We start from the raw sequence: 14,494 nt of genomic DNA on the forward strand, positions 1-14,494 counted from the left end.
ACTCCCTAAGTCCCAAGTTAAACTTAGATCTCTCCTACCTCAATTTGTCCTCTTCATAAAGTCTCTATCTGTCGCTAATGATTACTCTGCCATTGACGCCAAACACCTGAGGATCACTTTAGGCTCCTTCTTTCTCCATCTGAGAATCCACTTATCTAAGTATTCCTTCCAATCCTTCCTTCCTCTCTGTCCGTACTACATACAAATGCCAGGCCCCCAGCATCTTCTTCCTGGACTATTTTAATAGTTTCCTAACTCTCCTGCCTTTGACTTTCATACCTCATGTCCATTCTCTGAATACGACCAGGTTGATAACATAAACCTGACCATGTCACTCCCCTGCTTAAAAGTCTTCAATGGGTCCCCCATTCATGCATTCAGGATTAAAGGACCAGCTGCTGAAAGTCCTTTGAGATCTGTACTTTTCCAATTTTCCAATTCCAACTCTGAGGTTGATCCTAAAGGCAAGTCATCCATCAATCCTTCTTCAACTTCTCCCTTACCTGAGGTAGATGTCCCCGCTCTGCATTTCCCTTGTGGCCAGTGCACACTCGTATCCTAGGACTCTCTCATTACAGAATATTGAAATAATCTTCCTAAATTTCCAAGATGGGAATGTTGGCTTATTTCGTTTCGATCTCCAAGGCTTGGAAATATGCATAATAAGCTCTAAAAAACAAAAACAAAAATAAAAATTCTTGCTGAACCGACAGAACTGAGCTTTTTACTGGGTTGCCAACATGACAAACTAGCAATAAAACACATCTTAAAATGTAAATTTTACAGGTAAGATTCCTTCACATTAGCTTTTACAACATTTGTCGAATATTTTCATTTTCAGGAAGAAAAAGCCTCCGTGCCTCCCCGTCGGGGAATCGAACCCCGGTCTCCCGCGTGACAGGCGGGGATACTCACCACTATACTAACGAGGAACTGCACGAACAGCGCTTCTCTGTATAACTTCTTATCCCTTTTCACCCTGTCCAGTCTACTATATACAATTGTAAAAGAGGTGATATTTTTCTATTGCCATTACTATTTCTACCGAAATTAAATGGAACTAAAATGAAAACGTTCAGTTTCATCTCCCCACTCCACTTATTTCCGTCGCTCTCACTCCCGTCTTCCTGCTCCTCCAGCTTCAGGAGCAATCTCGGTCCTCCACCCTACACCCCTACACACGCGCTCCCAAGGTGCAAAGCTCACGCCCTGTCGCGCTGCACTACGGAATCTGTAGTTCCAGCCTCGCCATTCCCCACTCTCCTCTGACCTTAAGAAACTTCCTTTCCCGGCGGGCGCCGCGAATCCCTCCTCCTGTTCTTTATCTGCCTCCTTCCACCTCTCACTTTTCAGTCGAGTAGTCTGGCAGCTGAATGTCGGTGTACCGATCGGTGTACTGCAGGACTCCCGGGAGCCATGCCAGAGATAGTGGATACGTGCTCCTTGGCCTCTCCGGCTTCGGTCTGCCGGACCAAGCATCTGCACCTGCGCTGCAGCATTGACTTTACTCGCCGGGCGCTGACCGGGACCGCCGCGCTCACGGTCCAGTCTCAGGAGGACAATCTGCGGAGCCTGGTACGGTGGGACGTGCGCCCAGTGCCCGCCTCTTCCCCAGCCACCAGCCTCTCGTCCCTCACCCTGCTGCCGCCCCTTCCCAGCCCCACGTCCGGGTCTGCTCCTGCATCCCTCGGTGCTCCTCTGCAGCCTCAACCCTTCTTCTGCACCTCCTCCTTAGCCCCCTCTCCTTTCTCCGCGTCCTCTTCAGCCCCACTCACCCTATTGCTCCCCCTCCCTACCTTACTTACGTGTCTGCATCCTTTCCCCCACCCGCTACGTGTACTTAAGTGTCTCCCTCCTTCCCCCCAAGCTCCCTGGGCGCATCCTGGTGCCACATCCACGCCGCGCTCCTCACCCAACTCTCAGATTTCATTTTCCAACGAATCCCCTCCACCCCCACAATTTTAGTTCCCAGCGATAATCCCCCCAGTGGCCTCCCCATTTCCTCGTCCTGGAGCCCTGAACTCCCTCCGTAGGCCCCAGAGTTCGTCCAGTTCCCAACACACCTTCTTCAGTCCACATACTCATCTAAGCCTTGGGCCCATATCCTGCAGGTCCCCGATCCCACCCACTCTTCCCTCCCAGGCACCTTTATTTCATCCGCAAAGTCTGCAGGATACGACCGATCGCCCTCTTCCCTCAGTCTCCCCGCCAGTTGTTCTCAAACCCTGTAGGATTCCCAGACTCTCTTTTCCGCCCTGCTTTGGTGCTACCAGCCTCCACTAACTCTAGATGCAGCTCTTTTTCTCCAGGGTCATGGTCCTTCCTACCTTTGATTCTTTCTTATCACGCTTCTCTTGAATAATTTAAGGACGGGAGTGCCATTCAAGCTTTCTAGGGATGTCGCAATACTAATGTATTAGTAGTTGGTTCCAAGGAGTAAGTAATTACTGTGCTTCTTAGAAAAGATGTACTTCTACAAGCTCTGGAATTTTATTAAATTTTTTTTATCTATATAACAAAACCTGTTTACAGTGTTCTTACTCAAATTGCCTGATAGTATTTGGATTGTGCCTTTCACCTGAAGAATTTCACAGGTATGCATTTTAGAAATAAGAGGGACAAGAAAAGACCAGTTACAGTTTATTTTGCATAAAGTAATGTGGTGATATCAACTGAAGTTTAAATGAGAATTTGTAGTTTTCATGCCTTTTCTTACTTGTGTAATAGGCCTGTATTTTGAGTTCATTAATATGAACAATTATAGCACATTACTCTTTTTCCTTTAACATTTTGCTAGACTAATTCTGATTTGAAAAATAGATTGACTCCTCTATGTATTGATATGTAGTCAACAAAAGGAAGATAATAAATGTAAGTATTATAAGCAAGAAGGTAACTATTTCCTTGTAGGTTGTACTTTGATCTTCTTGAATATCATGTTACCTTTTAAGATTCACCTCTGCTCCATGAGTAAGCAAGAGTCAGGAGGCTTAAATTTGAAAAGAATATTCCTTCAGTGTCCCAAACTAAAAACTTGGAGATTGTTTTTACAGTCCCAAAATCTAGAGAAAAGATATTTAAGTTATGATTTCTGGTTGGCATGTCTGTCTAGTAAATAGAGCCTGGAGTTATAATAATGTTAGGTTTTATATAAGAAAGGCTAGTTGTAGTACAGTGACATCTCTTATAATTGTTTGCTCATTTATAACAATAACCTGAGACCAAGAGTTTGATTTTAGTTAAAGTTAGCTTGTTTCCACCACTAGATTATGGACTCTTGAAGGGAGGGATGGTGTTTCATGTCTCTGTGTAGTTCGGGTTCTTAGTATATAGCACCTGGCATGTAGAGAACACGCAAAAGTTTGATGAATTAATGGATGAATTCAGTTAGAAAGCAGTGCCTAAGCTTAATATGGGTTGCACTTATAATACTACTAAGTGTGTGTCTTAAGATGAGATGGCATCATACCTCACCACCACCCATGGAGAGGACACAGTCAGTGCCAGTGCTGGGTGTTCTTTCCTTCTCCCATTCTTGTCCATGATCCTGGTGAAGGAACTCTCATACTAATTCCCAGCTTCTCTAAAAATCCTTTTAAAGTGTTTTGTTATTTGCACTGAAGTTTAGTACTCATTTGTGATAACTTTCAAGTATTTGTTTCTTTTATTGAACTTTTCAACTTTTTAGGTGTTCTTTCAGTTGGTGACTCAAAGGAGGTTTTAATAGCTTGGCCAGGATCGTAAGTGGCAGAAGTCAGGAGTTGAACACATCTTTCTGACTGCACCCCCAGTCTTCACTAAATGGCTGAGCTGGGAATCAAATCAAGGTGTTCTTTTGGTTTCAGTTTTGGTTATGACTCATAACCTTATGGGTTTTTTTCATTACAGCACCCTGCAAATAGCAACTAGAAAAATGTAAATAGAGACATAATAATGAGGCATAACACTTTTTTATTTAAACCCTGCTTTGTTGCAGAAAGAATTTGAGACTGCTTAAAACAACATGTGCAGTTAGGATAAGATTAAAAAATAATGAAAGAATTTGTAGCAAGAGAGAATCAGGATAGGAGAAGCAATATACATGGTGGAAAGCCCTAGACACAAAACCAGAAGTGGGCCCCAAGATTTACATGGAACTTCCCAGCAAACCCCTGTGCAAAATGGGAATCAGTCATATAGTCCATGGCAACTGGCCAGCTGCTTCGGGTGTTGTTCAAAGAGGATACGGTGAGATATGGTAAATTATATCCTTAGCAACTTCCTACCATTAGTAGGACCGTTTCTTGTAACTACCTACGGGTATCTTAGCCTTACACATAGTTGGTGCTTAATAAGTATTTGTTGAAAAATACTAATTCCAACTTGTCAGCTATCCAGTTTCTTTTGCTTTTCTTTCTTGTTACTATTTTTGATCACTGTTTAATAACATTTATCAGTGAAACTTGAAGGGGAATTCTTAATTTGGGAATGATAGCTGAGGCTTAGGACTTGAGATATACAGCTTACACATTGCATTTTCTATTTTCTCTTGGTCCAGGAGTTCATGTATTGACACCTCCTATTTTTCAGGCACTGTAGTAAGCCCTGCGAATGCAAACCTAGTAACATTCTCTGTTTTATAAGAACTCTTAGTCTAGTGGAGAAAACAGATTATAACACAGCACAATAAGTACTGTAGGAGAGAACTGGGCCAAGTACTATGACTAGTAGAGAGGATATGAGAAAAATAGTCATAATAATAACCTGACTCTTCCAGTTCTGAACAGATTTGAAAAGTTTAGGCCATACAGAAAATAGAATGTGTTCCACTGGGAAATGATCCAATTAATTCATTCGCATGGTTATAAGAGCAGTATCTACATATATATATACTCATATATAAACATGAGTAGTTATATACACAGATATTCAAATCAAGTTTTTGAAACAAATCAGATATTCAGAAATAGATACTAGAATATGAAGGGACAAAGGAGTAACTCTCTTAATAAAATAAACCTAATAAAACCATGTAGTGTGAATACACAAGTGCAGGAAGATAAATCAGTTCTACTAAGCTAGAGTAAGGGCAACAGTCGAGATACCCCCAAAAGAAACCAACCTGAAAGAAATAATTGTCCATTAGGAGGCAAACAGATGGTACTCATGACAAATCTGGCTGCTTTAAAAAAAAAAAAAGAATTAAACCAGGATGGAAATTTCTTCCCAACCAAATAGTGTTGATTCTAGAGAGGTGAGAATCAAATTAATTATTACCCTGTGACTTTTCCTGCACTTATTACACACAGGTAGTAAGTATAAAAGAGAGGCAACGACGTTCTGACTTCCCATGTTTCTTGGCCTTCTAACTCCCCATGTTGTCCCAGTCCAGATTTCAAGGAAAAGATGTTACAGGTAGGGAGATCAGATGGTAGGCAGTTCTAAGGCAGGGCCTGACCTACGGTGGTGGTAGAAAGGAAGAAAATAAAGGATGAGGACCGTGTGAAAGAAAAACTTGTCAATTGGCTATGTGGGATCAGAAAGTGGGATCAACTGTGGATTACTTGAATGTTTCAAACCTTGAGTACCCTTAACCGAATGGAGAAATCTGGGAAGAGAGCTGATTTAGGGGACATAATGGTGGCTTTATTTTTAGAATTGTTAGAAGCCTGTTGAATATGAGGCAATCTTTCCCATGGAAATGTCAAGCAGGTAATTAGATCCAGCTGAAATCCTGGGAAAGGAATGCAACTATAGAAATAGACTGATTGTCATCAGCACAGTGGTGTTAGCTGACAATATGGACATGAGTAAGAGGTAGAAAGTGAAGACTATGGTAAGAAAATATAAGGACCAAGGCTGGAACATTGGGACATATCCAGATTTAGGAGTTAGAAAGGAGAGGGAAGAAGAAGCATTAAACATGTAGGAGAGCCATATATGGATAAAATCAAAGAAGCCAAGGAAAGGACTTCAAACAGATGCTGTGGACCATAAAGGCTATGAGTGGATAGAGGTCAAATTTATTGAACAGAAAAGACCTGTTGATCAGAAGGACTACCCTTTCACTAACAGAGGAGCTAGGAGCCAGATGAAGAGCGGGAAAGGAGACATTGATGAGGAAGTGGACGTAGCAGCCATAGATTGCCCTTGGAATTTAAGAAAGGAAAGAGAAAAATGAATAGTTATCAGAGTGAGCAGAAGGATCAAGTGAAGTTTTAAAAATAATATGGGAGGCTTGCTTAGGCAGTCTTATGGCAAAGGTAGGTTGAAGATTCTAGAACGAGAAATTAGTTCAGAGATAATGAAAGTGTATGGTGTCTAGGGCTCAGTCAGAGGGTTTTTGGGATTGAAAATACTCATATTTGCTGCCACTCCCTTCCTGCCAAAGCACTTGTCCTTAATCGGCCATCACAAGTGAATATGCTCTCCCACTCCTCCATAGGATTATTTGGTCAGAGTTGCCATACCAAGTTGGGCTTTTTCTAGATAGCACAACAGCAGTGATTATAGTCTGTTTATTTGGCTAACAAGTACTAAGGTTTGTTTTAAATTTTGGATATAGGAAAGTGCCTAGGAGTTGGACTATATGAATTCTAGGAAGAAACATATGGTAAGACATATTGAGGAGTTGTGATGAAAGAAACTTAAGTTATAGATGAATTTTTTCATAGCACAGAAGTTTTAGGAGACAGAAGCAAAAGCATTTTAATTTAGATTTGACTTTTACCTAAAGCACAAAATTTATGTGACTATCCCAGAGTTACTTAACAACATATATGCAAATTTTAGAACCCAAAAATTTTCAGGAAGTTTAGTCCCAAGAGATGGCACCTATGCTAATGTTTGACTCCTTTAATTCCTATAATTTCACGCTGTATCTTATTCTCCTTAAGCAACAAGTTCTACTCTAACCACTGTAGTTAACCTATATCTAATATTAGTTTTCTTATCAATTAAAAATATTAATTTAATTCTAGATTTTGGATACAAAGGACCTTACAATAGAAAAAGTGGTCATCAATGGACAAGAAGTCAAATACACTCTTGGGGAAAGACAAAGTTACAAAGGATCTCCAATGGAAATCTCTCTTCCTATTGCTCTGAGCAAGTATGAATGTTATCATCTTTCTCTTTTATAGCTGAATAATGGGGGAAATATATTTTTAATTAATTTAGACATTTTTTCCTTTCCTATTTTTAGTTTGTGTGTATGTAGTAATTGGTACACTACTCCTACAAGATATGCTATTCAGTTTGAAGCTTGTAGAAAAAAGTTGTATTAGGTTGGTGCAAAAGTCATTGCGGTTTTTGCAATTATTTTTAACCTTAAACCGCAATGACTTTTGCACCAACCTAACGTTCTTAAGATACTAAAGAAATTCATTGTATAAAATACTCAAGAATAGGACTTTTGATAACTCTTACTTCTCTACTCATCATTTTACTATATAATATCTAGTAAAATGTGATGGTGGGAGCATGCCATCTTGAGGCATTTCAGGATCACCTGGGAAGCTTTTACAAACTGCACTTTTTTCATCTTTACCCCAGAAGCCAGCCATTAATAAAATTCCATTTTATTAATGGAATAATAGCAATGACAACATAGAACCATTTCTGTGTAGCAATCTTGAGATAAGAGCTTTAGATGCAAACTTATTACCTAATCCTTACAGTAACTGTATGGGGTATGATCTGCATTTTACACATGAGGAAAGGGAACCTCAGAGAAATGAAGTAACTTATTCAAGAAAATAATAGCCATAATTGTCATACTGGGAGCATATCCCATTCCTCGATATATTGGCGAAGGCAAAAGGGTAGAAAAACCATTGGCCCAGAACAAGGACTGTCTACCCCCATCTTTCAGTGGCCATTGTTCTCATACATTCTCATCCCACTTAAGAAAAAGAAAGGAAACACCCACATCATTTCTGAGGTAGATATCATTAACCCCTTTCTACAGATGAAGAAACTGCGGCATAAGGAGGTGAAATAATTTGCCCAAGTTCACAGCACCAATAAGTGGTAGAGTCGGGATTCAAACACAAGCACAGCTGCTGTTCTCCAAAGCTTTTGCTATTTCCTCTTTATCAGTGCTGCTCAAATTTTTCCGGCAAAGGACCAGTTTTTGTTATATCCAATTCATCACAGACTGATACTTTTGTAAAATGCAATACAAATGAAATACTAGGAAGAAGAGACTAAATACACATTTTTTTTTATCACTAGGTCCCACAAACATAAAAATTACTGTAAAAGTTTCTAAAAGCTGATTCTCAATTTCTTGACTCACCTTATCCAGTAACAGTTTGCAGACCAGCACTGCTCTCCATTGCTCTGGCACCCATTTCTGTGTTTATCGAAAAATTATTTCTTCCACTTTCCCACTATCATAAAAGATGACATGGTATCACAAAGTAAAAAATGCATATGACACACAGTGGGGTATTCAGCTAATAGTGGTTCCTGATAGGGCTTTATAAGGACTTAGCCTGGTAGAGTTAAAAAGGATACCTCAGCTGGCATTCAGGTAGGAACGTGAGAGGCAAACTTACCTACTTAGAGTGCTGGATATTCTTAGAGCTTACTCTTAATCAGTAGCAAGTCCTCGTAAAATATTATTTATATTATTCAGTATATGTATTATGAATTCAAATTTTAGTTAGATTTAATTATACTCTACTAATACATTTATTTGTTTTATATAGAAATCAAGAAGTCGTTATAGAAATTTCTTTTGAGACATCTCCAAAATCTTCTGCTCTTCAGTGGCTCACACCGGAACAAACTTCTGGGAAGGAACATCCATATCTCTTTAGTCAGTGCCAGGTAAAAAAGGATTTGGAATGATTTATTATTCCCAGCTCATGAAGCTGAATGAAGCAAAGGGAACAGCGGTCTTATGGATACATGGGTCTTAGCTAAGATAGCATTATATTTTGTCTTATATTGTAAAAACAACATATATTTTTATTTATATCTCTCACTATTAACACATTCACATATTACTTTAAAAAAAGAAACTTCCTTTAATTTGAAAACATGTCTACCTAAATTGGACTATAAAAGTCATATTTCTATTTATAGCTCCAGCACCTAACACAGAACTTGACATAGATTGGGCATTCAATAAGTGGTCATAAAATGAAAGGAAAACATAACAAAACAAAATATGTACTCATTACAAAAATTGCTAATAATAAAGAACTGGAAAGTGAAAGATCAGATGTTCTGATTCTCTCCAGACACCATTGCCCAGAGGTAACCACCACTAAGTTTGGTGTATAGCCTTTCCAGATTTTTCTTACACATTTACAAATACATATATTAGGTAAATATATGAAATGTACCTTTAAAAACAATATGATTTAAACTGTTTCTGTTTAAAAACTAAGAATAAACCACATAATTAGAGATAATCTGTCACAAAGATAAGGATCAAACTCTCTTCTGAAAAAAAAGAAACCTAATTTTGTTAGTAAATAGTTTACAATTAAAGGAACTCATTTCATTAAACATTTACTTTATTTCCAAGCATTATACTAGGTACTTTGCATATTGTAATCCGCTTAATATTACTGTGTGACAGATATTGGGGGTTCAAATTTGAATGTAAGTCTATAAAAAAGGAAGCAATGTTGGCACATGAATTAGGCACGTTTACTTTCTATTACCAATTGAAGTATTTTTTTAATCTAAGAAATCCTTAGTTTAATAATCTGGAAGAGATAAAATGATCTAGGCAAAAATGTACAAATTGTGTACTCTCTATTAGTAATATCTGATTCTCAGTATTTCTTAAATAATGTCCATAAACTAAAGTTGACAAGAAATGCAAGACTCATGAGCCACAAGAATGTGAATTTTGAATATATTATTCCATTTCTTATTGGCACCAGTTTTTGAAATAGAGGAAAGAGATTTCAGTTAGATTCAGATATTAATACAATTGATAGGAAGAATGTAGACATGATTTTGTTTGATGAATTTGCTTATAGTTTTTCTCTGTGCATATTTGCCTGAGTTTGATCGTATCCAGTGAATTACATATAAAACCCCCTTGGTACCCCTGAGTCACCTAACCAGAGACCAGGTGGTTCTTCTAGTTCTACTTAATCTATCTAGAGGTCATTTAGGATCTCATATCTTTGGAGAATCTACTAGATCTAAAGTAAAAGTTAAAAAAGCTTGGTGTTTGCGGGTTTTAAGGAAGTTTGTGGTTGCATGAAGTCTATCTGGACTTATAACAACTTCAGAGAGAGATGTTAGTATCAGTATTCCTTTAGGCTCAGTGGGCTGTCTCAGTGAGGCTGTTCACCGGCAATAGATACAGACTTGTTTGTAAACAGTCCAAGACATAAAATCATAGGGGTGCTCTGGCCATTCTTCTCAATGGAACCAATGTTTATGACGGATTGATGCGGAAGCAAAGCACTTTACATATTATATGAATGAATTTGTCTACATGGTGTTGAGAGGGACTGTTCTTTCTCCTTCCTTTTCTTCCTATTTTTTACTTTCAAAGTTTGCTGCAAGATTGAAACATCAAGACTCTAGCAACATTTCCCAAACTGTGTTCCTTGGACTACTGGTATCCCATTAAAGGTTAATAACTAACCAGAGAAAAATGGGTTTCCTGTTCAAATAAGTGTGAGAAATCAGGCCAGTTTCTTTACAGTAGATCTTTTCAGAGCCTTTAGGAGGCTAGTGTTCCTGGACAGGGATGTTGGATGCGATGGTTCCCAAACATATTCCACCAAATAGCCCTTTGTTCTCAGGATTCCAAACAGCTTCTCACTGGGCACTGCTATTACTCAAAGCCCAGAGTAGGAAATACGGCTTAACACCGCTTCATCCTTCAACTGAAATGGGAGCGTTAACCACGCATTAAAATGGAAAATCAGTTTTTTTAAATCTACAGATCAATTTTTGCTACTTTAAAAGATCCAAAGAAATGTGAGATGTATTTTTATTTTTAAAAAGAATGTGTCTAAAAACAGTGCTGCAATTTTAATGATTTCTTAGTGACTTGGTTTCTAAGAAAGGGAATAGCTGTTTCTTTTTCTTTCTCCCCCTTCCCAGGCTATCCACTGCAGAGCAATTCTGCCTTGCCAGGACACTCCGTCTGTGAAATTAACCTACAGTGCAGAGGTAAATACCACACATTATTTGCAGAATTAAATGATCCCTATACATAAATGTGGTATAAATGATAAGCAGAGCTAATAATTAAATTTTTATAGATGGAGATATTTCATATAATTACATTCTGCCTGAAATACAGAATAAAGAAACTGTGGGCCTGATTTTGAATTTCTGTTTTAAAGGCAGCCTTGAATATAAGTATAAAAAAGGGAAATGAGTACCATTCTGATTTTAAAAGGAATGTAGAATTCTGGACCTAAAAACAAGAATTTGGGAACAATTTGTTTTTCACTTTTAGAAGTTGGCATTTACAGGGTTAAAAGTTCTATAATGCACTCTATTGCCTTATAAACATCTGTTTAGGTATTCTAATGAGCATGTCTGTATACATTTCCAGCTTTTTCTTGTCATAGTTACTACTAGGAAAAGGTGGGTTATAATTAATAAATAAATACTATCCCAGACGCCAGACCTTCGTAGACCACGTAAATAGAATTGAGGACCAAACTGTATTTATGGGGACTTCTTGATTCCCAGATCACCCCGCAGCCTAACTATACCTAGTGTGGTACTGTAGAAAACTCCACTTGGAGGCAAAGAATCTCAGCTTCTGGGCTCTTCTCCACTACTCAGGAACTGCATGACCTTGGGCGAGTCTTAGGACCTCACAACCTCAGGCGTCTCAACTGTATAACATATCACTGGGTAAATGAGGAGAGGAAGCAGAACCAAATTGTTTCCTGAACACTTTTAGCGCTAGGATTCGGCGCTGCTATAGCACTTGGTTCTGGAGTAATAGCTTTGAGTTACTGGGCCATGCAAGAAAAACATGAAAGTGGCACTTACTGGAATGGATGCTTGCTAGATCACTAATGTTCAGAGGATAGTCCTTGATTCTGGCATTTATTAGAAACAAAACTTGCAGAATCATGGAGCTAGGGTACACATTTAAGTGACCACATAGATTGTCATAAGGATCTTTTCCTCATGGAAAAGATCTAAAGTGATTTCCAGTGAAAATTATTTCACGGTTCTTGGCAATAAGTTTTAGTGTCTCACAATCATGACCCTTAAAAAGTGCTTCTATTTTTAACTCCCAAGTTTATGTTTTAAATGTAAAATTGTTCAAAACTGTATTCTCTGTCCTAGAGTGAGTATGACATCCTTTTGAATCTGTTTTGGGGTGTAGAGGATTATGGGGGTTGGTGGCTACCATTGCCAGGCGTGGTGCTAAGTGGATCTTCGTTTATATTATTTATTCTTTGCAGCAACCCTATGAAGTATTGCTCTTGTTTGATAGAGAAACTGAGGCTCAGAGATGTTATTTGCCCAAGTGCATGCAGTTAATAAGTAGCAGAGCTGGGATTTTAACCTGGTTTCTACCAAATGCTCTTAATATGGATGGATGAATGGATAGGTAGATACTTCACATTCATTTTTAAAGAAGTCGGTTTTACATATTGTTAATTCTATTTACGAAACTGACACATATGATCTTATTGGGTTCACAGTCTATTATACAGATAGTCACGAAGGGGAGAAAAGGGCTTTTTTACATAAGTAGTTGAAGATACATAGAACCTTTTATTTATAACTGGAAATGACTCATCTTCTCCATTAGGTGTCTGTCCCTAAAGAACTGGTGGCACTTATGAGTGCCATTCGTGATGGAGAAGCACCTGACCCCGAAGACCCGAGCAGGAAAATATACAGATTCAGCCAAAAAGTAAGATCTTAGGGTCTAGATTTTTCATTTTCATTGGCAGCGAACTACAAATAGTTTTATCCATCCAGAGAGCAAAATTGCTTTTGAAATATTTCAGAATTTAGAAAGCAGCTTCTGTATTGCTTTCGTCATTTCTTTTTCTTTTGTGCTTTTAAAATATTTTCTCCTACCTACAGTGTTGTATTGAAGAAAGAGGTTGCTGGATAGACATCGTAGGGAGTGCGCCAGATCCCATTTTTCCTCATCCCAGTTAGTAGCAGGTTTCCTGTTCCTCTAAGTTACACTGTCGCCTGCCCTGGGACCAGAATGTGGTGTGGTTGTTTAGTGTTTATAAATGGAAGAGCTGTCTTAGGCCAAAAAAGGACTCTGTTACAGTCCTTTAAGTTAAAATTTCTATGTAGCTGGTGTTAGGTTGGTGGAAAAGTAATTGCAGTTTAAAAGATTAAAAATAATTGCAAAAAACTGCAATTACTTTTGTACCAACCTAATAATTTGATTTGTATCTTTGACCTTTAATGAATGTGTGTGTGTGTGTGTGTGTGTGTGTGTGTGTGTGTGTGTGTGTGTATGTATGCTTTCTAAATCAACTTCCCTAATATATAACATGTAATTGAGCCACGGTGGACAATTTTGCTTCCACTCTAGCTTGAGATTCCAAGCTCCCAAACCTTCAGTATCCTCTTATTGCTGGTTTATTTTATATGTTTTTCAAATATACCAGGAGTGGTTTAAGAAAGGAATTAAAAAAAAATTTTTAAGTCAAGAGAAAAAAACAAAAAACCTAAGAGAAAAGCACAGTTGCCTTATTATAAGCTAATTTTTGAGAAATGCTGAAAATGTACCTTGTAATATTATGTGCAATCATGTTTTTCATATTTCAGAAGCTTTCCTTCCTAATGAAATAAAAGGGAAATAGATGTTTTGAAATATTTTACATCATAATTTTGAACTATTTTAGCCCTTAAAAATGAGAACTATTTGAGAAGTACAAAAGGAAAGTAATTCATATAATATCTGGAGATTTCAAAGGGCATTCACTTACTTTTAAATATACACTGAATTACTCTGTAACATTTTGAAACACTAATTTGAGCATGTGATGTGTTTTGTTTGTCCCCTTTAGGTCCCAATTCCCTGCTACTTGATTGCTTTAGTTGTTGGAGCTTTAGAAAGCAGGTGAGCTTTTTGGACAAATTTTGAGGTTGATGAAAAGATCAAACCTCAGGCATCTTGAACCTCTGTCTGGATTAATTGGTAGATCATTTGTATATTTCTCAAGATATCAAGCTGACAGCTCTAGAAAAATTCAAACCTAATTATAAAATGTAAGTAACAAATTAATTTTAAATTTTTAAAAATCTTTCCCAGTCACTGACTGCTAGATTTTTCCAAGTATTATAGAACGAGCATGTTCTTACCTTTAGTTAGTGACCTGGATTCTAATGTAAGCTTGAACAAGTCACTTCTCATCACCTCCATTCCATCCTTGAAATTATATCTCCCTTTCTTGCCTCTCCTAGGGTGGTTATGTGAAATAAATGAGATAAAATATATTAAAGCTCTTGGAAGCCTATAAATATTAGAGAAATATAAGATTTTATTAAAATTTTACCAATAGACTGCCCTTCCTTCTTAAGT

At 37.9% G+C, this 14,494-nt stretch overlaps 1 protein-coding gene and 1 non-coding gene across 2 annotated transcripts in view; one reads left to right on the forward strand and one right to left on the reverse strand.

The window, feature by feature from the left end:
- Positions 1-860: 860 nt before the first annotated feature.
- On the reverse strand, positions 861-932 carry TRNAD-GUC (transfer RNA aspartic acid (anticodon GUC)). The gene has a single exon. It is a non-coding gene; the product is annotated as a tRNA-Asp (tRNA).
- A 344-nt stretch (positions 933-1,276) lies between these two features.
- LTA4H (leukotriene A4 hydrolase) overlaps positions 1,277-14,494 on the forward strand; it is a 30,522-nt gene continuing 17,304 nt past the window's right edge. Inside the window, exons 1-6 of the mRNA XM_033117213.1 lie at positions 1,277-1,575; positions 6,960-7,090; positions 8,694-8,814; positions 11,068-11,136; positions 12,752-12,856; positions 13,980-14,032. Of these exons, the coding sequence (XP_032973104.1) occupies positions 1,417-1,575; positions 6,960-7,090; positions 8,694-8,814; positions 11,068-11,136; positions 12,752-12,856; positions 13,980-14,032 (638 nt within the window). The 5' untranslated portion in view covers positions 1,277-1,416. The remainder of the gene's footprint in view (positions 1,576-6,959; positions 7,091-8,693; positions 8,815-11,067; positions 11,137-12,751; positions 12,857-13,979; positions 14,033-14,494) is intronic.

This window comes from Rhinolophus ferrumequinum, chromosome 10 (assembly GCF_004115265.2).
Source record: "Rhinolophus ferrumequinum isolate MPI-CBG mRhiFer1 chromosome 10, mRhiFer1_v1.p, whole genome shotgun sequence".
In the NCBI taxonomy this organism is placed as follows: domain Eukaryota; kingdom Metazoa; phylum Chordata; class Mammalia; order Chiroptera; family Rhinolophidae; genus Rhinolophus; species Rhinolophus ferrumequinum.